This window comes from Amaranthus tricolor, chromosome 13 (genome assembly GCF_026212465.1).
Source record: "Amaranthus tricolor cultivar Red isolate AtriRed21 chromosome 13, ASM2621246v1, whole genome shotgun sequence".
NCBI lineage: Eukaryota > Viridiplantae > Streptophyta > Magnoliopsida > Caryophyllales > Amaranthaceae > Amaranthus > Amaranthus tricolor.
The window spans coordinates 5724511-5731476 of record NC_080059.1 but is presented as its reverse complement, the minus strand read 5'-3'; the positions used below and the strand labels follow the sequence as shown (position 1 = coordinate 5731476).

The 6966-nt window shown below is 38.0% G+C and overlaps 2 protein-coding genes across 3 annotated transcripts; one reads left to right on the top strand and one right to left on the bottom strand.

The window, feature by feature from the left end:
* Positions 1-81: 81 nt before the first annotated feature.
* LOC130798415 (isoaspartyl peptidase/L-asparaginase 1-like) lies at positions 82-2161 on the top strand. Of its 2 annotated transcripts, none has more exons than XM_057661380.1 (4): positions 82-284; positions 801-1034; positions 1114-1200; positions 1499-2161. In XM_057661380.1, the coding sequence occupies exons 1-4, from the start codon at positions 114-116 to the stop codon at positions 1964-1966; spliced, it is 960 nt and encodes a 319-aa protein (XP_057517363.1). In that variant the 5' UTR covers positions 82-113; the 3' UTR covers positions 1967-2161. The 2 variants fall into 2 exon arrangements, with proteins under 2 accessions (XP_057517363.1, XP_057517362.1); XM_057661379.1 differs by having other exon boundaries at positions 1111-1200.
* A 417-nt stretch (positions 2162-2578) lies between these two features.
* On the bottom strand, positions 2579-6966 carry LOC130798413 (hexosyltransferase GAUT11-like). The gene is made up of 2 exons (XM_057661378.1): positions 6236-6966; positions 2579-4411 (listed from the first exon to the last, which is right to left on the bottom strand). Exons 1-2 carry the CDS (start codon positions 6428-6430, stop codon positions 2963-2965), a joined length of 1644 nt encoding a protein of 547 aa, XP_057517361.1. The 5' UTR covers positions 6431-6966; the 3' UTR covers positions 2579-2962.

Here is a 6966-nt window from a genome sequence, read left to right as displayed (position 1 = left end):
CCCACCTTATATTTATTATTTACGCATTTCAATAATTCAAGGGAGAAATGAATGAGAAAAGCTTTATGATCCATGAATAATTGAAATTGTATTGATTGGAGTAATTATTAAGGATGGGAAAAGGGCAATGGGCGATAGCAGTGCAAGGAGGAGCAGGAGACATTCCGATTGATCTTCCAAAACATATAAAAGAAGGTCGTGAATCTGCTCTTCGTCATTGTCTTCATATTGGTTCTTCTGCTCTCAATCATTCCCATTCTTCTCTACACGTCGTTGAACTTGTGGTAACCTTTTCTTCTTTTTTTTTTCAGTTTGTTCGTCCGCCTGTTTGGTAAATAGTTGTTATGTTTTGCTTTTAGCTTGTTGCTTAATTGCTGAGAAACCTAAAAAAGATTAGTTGCGATTGAAATTTTGCATTAAATTAGTGATCTCAACATTTTCGATGTTGAATTCACCTCCTATATTGTTTTGTTACACAAATGATTAGTTGCGATTGACTTGAGAGAGTTTAGTTTAGAGAAAAGTCAGGAGAAGTTAAAAGAGATAAAGTCCTGGGGCAAAAAAAGTCAAAAGGGATGGGGATATAACGAAAAAGGTGGCGTCATTTAGTAATGTCAAAAAAACCTCACTCACATGTGGCCTAGTCCCATCTCTACACGAATACGGCTCAACTCGACCTGTTTTTAATGTCCTAGTTCATAATGGTCACTTTATTATGCAAATTTGACAACCCTTTTGATCTATTGGTAAGAACAAACATGAGGCGGGAGTAATTTTAATGGTATGCGGGTTCTAAATAGGTACGTGAACTGGAAAACAATCCACTGTTTAATGCTGGGAGGGGGTCTGTCTTAACTACTGAGGGAACTATAGAAATGGAAGCCAGTATAATGGATGGTAAGACCAAGAAATGTGGTTCTGTTTGCGGTCTTAAAACTGTTGTCAATCCGATTTCTCTGGCGCGTTTGGTTATGGAGAAGACTCCTCATGTGTATCTTGGATTCGAAGGAGCCGAGGCATTTGCTAGGGAACAAGTCGGTACATCACTCCCCTTTTCTGTTAACTGTTTGCAGTCTTAAAATGTCTATGTTCGATCATCTTCGTATGCAGCAGGGCGTTGCAACTCTGGAACCGTGTGATTTCATCACACCGGCAAATGTTGAAAGGCTAAAACAATTCAAAGAATCGATTAGGGTTCAGGTAATCATGTTTAAAAAAGAGAATAAATTCTTACTCGATTAGTAGTATTTGATGATTGAGGGATGCAAGTTCCACCTCGGAGATGGACAAAATCAAACCTGATCTTGATGCAGATTGGAAACTTTCTATATCTCTAAATATACATATGAATTTGTCGATCTCTGAGATGAAGTTGTTATGATTCTAGTGTTATAGGTCTTGACAATATTCTAATCGATATTGTTGAAACATCTATTTCACTCAGCATGGATTCTTCGAAATTGATGTTTGTTCTATGAATGGTTACATGTTTTTGTAGCTAGACAACGCTCATCCAATCCAAAACGAAGTGAAAGTGGAAGCACGCAATGCTGATGGTGATAGCCAATTAGGCACAGTTGGGTGTGTTGCTATTGATCTTGACGGTCACTTGGCTGCCGCAACCTCAACAGGGGGTGTTATCAACAAATGGGTAGGAAGGATTGGAGACACCCCAATTATTGGTTCAGGCACATACAGCAACACCTATTGTGCTGTCTCTGCTACCGGAAGTGGGGAAGACATCATACGTGGTACTGTTGCACGAGATGTGGCTGCACTTATGGAATACAAAGGTCTTTCTTTGAAAGAAGCTGCTTCGTCTGTCGTTAAAAATGGTGCACCGGAATGCAAGTTTGGGCTCGTTGCTGTATCGGCCACAGGAGAGATTGCTATGCCTTTCGGTACTACTGGGATGTTTCGCGCATGTGCAACTCAAGATGGTTACTCTGAGGTTGCCATACATTGAACTAGGTGCAAGATATAGGGTTGGTTACTGTTGGATGGAGGGGCTTTCTTTGATTCTAAATATATACCTTGGCTTCCTTCTAATTGAGTAATATGAATGTCAAAGTGTAACATGTGCATCCTTTTGATCACAATGTAAATAAGGCTGCACCAAATCGTATCCATCTGAGTTATAAAGTTTTTAAAATTTATTGAACTGATACTATCTACAACTTTAAGTTGAAAATTTGCTTTTTATCTAATAATCTTGGCATATATTGGAATTACGACTTACAACAACTGCATCATTCGTTGGTGTTTCACAGTAATTGCTATTGCAATAGCGACGAAACTACAAATTTACACCATGGAAGTATATGCCTACAATTACACATCCTTGCATCTTTTTTTAACAAATCCAAGTTTATTAACTCCAGTTGAACCCTATTATAACCCCCCTTTTATCATCAGTGATAAAATAATAAACAAACTAAAAACGCGGCTATCAACTGCCTGAACTATGACTCCAAGGCGGCGGCCAAGACCTGAGAACCCCCTTGAAAAACGCGCACACATGCAGTTTTCATTGGAGTTGGTAGAAGTATGGAGGTATTACCATATTGAATGCCAAAAGTAGTAAACAAACCATTGTATAAAATTGGTAATATCTAAAGCAAGAGGGTTGTCCATCTATCAGAAGTACAGTTACAATTGAGATCCAAAATTGCTATAAATTTATTACACATTGCTATAAAAAAATAAGAATCTACAACTATTAAAGGCCAAAAATGAATTCCACCAGCCAAAAAAAATGAAAATTCAATATTTTCTCCCTATTACAATCTATGGCCACCTAGATCTGTAAAACCAACATCCTGTATCAGAATATTTATATATATGTAAATTGAGGAACTAAGACCATACCAATAAGAGAACCTAGTGAAGGCGAAATCCCCTTTCGGACTACAGCTGGTTGAACCGTAAACTACATAAAAATGCGCAAAAACATTCCTGCTATTCAACTTGCGACACATTCCCGAAGGTATGTATTGCTCTGATTCACATATCTATCCCACAAAGGTTTATACCGACTAATGGCTAATTTTAGCCATGGCTTCATGTTTCCATTAAAATGAATTACAGCTGCACTTTCTATCAAACGGTTATCAATGTTCGGATCATACCCCAATCCAAGTACATGCCATCTGCGATCAAGTGGCTCGGTCAATCCATAGAAACTGAGAAGACCGGGAGGAAGAGTACCTAGCTTCCATAATGAGCGGTCTAGATTTTGCTCCATCCAGTAATGATAACGTCCTGTAACATTTGCTTTTCTCCATGCAATCAGATCGAAAACATTCATGCCAAATGCCCACCCACAAGCCTGCGGATCAAACTTCGAGCTGATGATTGGGTTTGAAAAGTTGAGATATTTATAATATCGATGAAACGCTTCAAGGCAAGTTTCTACCGCTCCATTCACATTTCCGTGCAAGTCCAACGAGAAAAGTGGCGTCAGATCCTTTTGGACGACCGCATCATCATCAAGGAATACTATTTTTTCTAGCTGGGGATAAATATCGGGTACATAAAACCGAAGGTGATTCAATAACGACACGTATTTTGGGTTCCGAAACTTGGGCTCAACTCGGAAATCTTGTGATCCGCTAAAGTAGTAGGCAACTGAATCCGGATCAAGCAGTTGTTTTAGAACAGGAGAGTATGAGGAATTCAACCAAGTGAACTCTTCGATGTTCTGAACCTCTATTGTTGCGCCTTTCAAGTCGTTATTAAGAAACCAAGTCTGCATAGCACCGTAAGTGACACTATTGGTAACTACGTGAAAAACGAGTTGTTTCGGATGGTCGGCATTGGAGATGGTAGAGTTGACAACCACAGAAACACCGAGCAAACTATCGGAAAATATGCAGAAATGATACAGGTTGTTATCCACAAGGCGAGGCGAATTCTTGTTCTCCTTTACTAGTGTCTGCAACGACGGCTGCTTCAACCAGTCAGTCATTAGTTTGATGCTTAAACAATGAAGGCTCTTCGGCAATGCTTCAGCGGCCAGCTGTCCGAAAACAATGCTCTGAACAGTTGCCGCATGTGCACGCTCCTCGAGTGCTTGAATGTGAGATTTCATAGTCATTATTGTAGTAGCTAAGTCATAGTGTGCATCCTGGGACTTGAATATTAGAGAGGCCAGGCTCTTAATTATGGGTTCGGCTTCATCCGGTGAAACAGGTTCTCCTCGCATAGCGGCTTTAGAAAGCAGAAGCTGACAACTTCTTATCTTTGAGCTGAGTTCCCAAGCAAGCTGAAGGTTGTTGTGCTCTTTTGCAATGATAACATATGCTTTGGCAAGAGTCATTTGATCGGCTAATTGCCTTGCAATGGAACCTGAACTTAACTGATCCGTGAAGTTTACTTGTTCGCGAATAGGTTCTACTATGTCATCGTTTTCCTGTCAATAAATCCGTTAACTACTGGTTAGACACTGCAAGTAATACAAAAAATCACATAGAAGTATCCACTATCTAGCACGGTATTCTCCTTCGTGATTCCTCAATTGCATGTCAGGTCATTCAGCTGCATCTTTGAACTTCAAAGTTCCCGGTTCAGACGAAAAGTCAAGAGGATCTTACAAAGATCTTTGCAGGTAGAATGTAGATACATGAGCTATTAAGTTAGGGTGAACGGTATGCCTTTTGAACGATTAACCCAAAATACGTATCGACAACTTTAGTCATGTGCATATATACACAATGACACATAATTAATAAAAGTACATATGTTGAAAGGCATAAAGGATTAGAAATTGTTCACCCAACCCATCCTCTCATATACATGACGATTGTTTCCGGCAAATCATTGGACACTAGCTAGGGAGCACCAAATACATGAAAATAAATCTACATGATAGGGGTTACACACAAAAGAGAAATTTTCTCCATTTAGACTAATAATACAAAAGTTAGAAAGTTTGCAATGATTAGTATTTACTAGAGAAGAGAAATGAACAGCACCCAACAAAACAAAAGGTACATTTCATAACCTAATTCATCAGCTTCTAATCTAGCTCCTATATCAAGAAAACTTGATTCACAGTCCCCGTACACAATTACACACGGTAAGTGACTAAGTGCAATTCTTAACCATCCACTTTTGACAATGAAGGTACGACCGTATGAGCTTAGGGAAACATTATGGAAAACCAAACCAAAAAGGATAGATTACAATCTACGTTACTTGGACTCGAGTACTGATGTCAGATACTGGTACGTGTCCAAGTGTCGGATATGTCTAAATATTCAATTACGCCTAAAATGAAGTGTCTAAGTGTCATACCAATGTCCGAGGATCAACAATCGAACACGGATACGTGAAACAAAATGAAGAATCCGAGTAACATAGCTTACAATGAATGCATGAGGTTGTCATAAGATGAGGAAAAACTTTTAGCTACTTAAAACAGAACTCTACAAATATAAAGAAACTGAACCCTGCGCACACACGATCATGAACATTCACGCAGCATCACAACTACACTTTACACACACGCAGCATCATAATTACACTTTACACACGATAATGAACAACCGCGGTGAACTACAAAGCTTGAACTTTACATCCATTAGCATCTTCGTTGCAAGCCCTAAAGCCGAAATACCTATATGTACAACATGGAAGCTTCCTCAATATTAAATGACTATACTTATGTCCTAACAGGGCCAATTCCAAAATGGTGGGGAAAAGATCATCAAAATCAAAATGTTTAGAAACAATCCTTCTCAAAGAAGACCCTTAATTACATTAAGGCTTAAACAATTTCCATGAAACATTGTATTAAGGCAACCATTCGCGCTACCTTCATCCATCTAGACTATAAACACAAATAACAACCAAAACTCATGCCATTAATGAACTCAAAAACATATCTAAAAAGTAAAACAAGAGCTTTATAAACACATTGATACAATGATATTACAACCAACCAAAACTAGTTGTTCTTGTACTATATCTCAATCCCACCAACCAAGATATTGCCTATTACATCACTTTGACCCACAAACAAAATTGACAAGCAACCAAAACAAAACTTATATCCATCAAAATTCAAGTATACTAAAAAGTCAATCAAAAATAATTCTACTTCAAATGATGAACACCCAAAATTCAAATTAAATACATAGAATTATAAAAAATGATGTGATCCAAAATCATAACAAGTAAACAACTTATTAGACTAAAGTTAACAAACAAAAAATAATTGATTAACGAAACCTACCATTGTCGGCTGAGAGACTTGATCTTGATTATGATTATGCTGAACTACAAACAAAAAAATCCCAGCAAAGAAAAACAATCCAAGGAGTATCCAGATCCAATTGGAAATCCGTCGTCGGCGCCGGAATTCGGTAGCCCTTCGCCGCATTTTCCGCCCCAAAAAACACCCAAAATTCAGCAATCTAAACTGACACATGTACCCATGATTTGAATCACCATCAAATATTATCAAAGCTATTAACTTTTTGATTCAAACTGTTACTTAAAAACCCAATGAAAATAACCCAGTACAGTATTTGTGTTGAAAATTGTGCCCAAAAGTCTAATTTGGCAAGATTATAAATCAAAATCAAAATCAGGGCAATGATTCCTTTCAAAAATATAAAGTTATCTTCTTTTTTACTTACAGGGTTACTGAAATGGAAAAAGAGAAAAGCAGATGATTTAATGTTTGTTATGAATCAGAAATGAATAAAAGAGGATTAGATTTGGAACGAGACAGTGAAGAAAGAGAGCACATTTAAGAATAGTATGTGGGCAAATTAATTAATTAATTAATTATTAAGGACTAAAGAGGGGTTTCAACTTTCAATGGAGGGACAAAAGGGTGGTCTTTGGTCACATTGGCGGGGAAGGAGAGGAAGAAGTGGGAAGACAGAAAGGGTATCATCTCCACATGATTACATGTGCAATTGTGCTCTTGCCCACTAGGAAGTAGGAAATAGAAATACT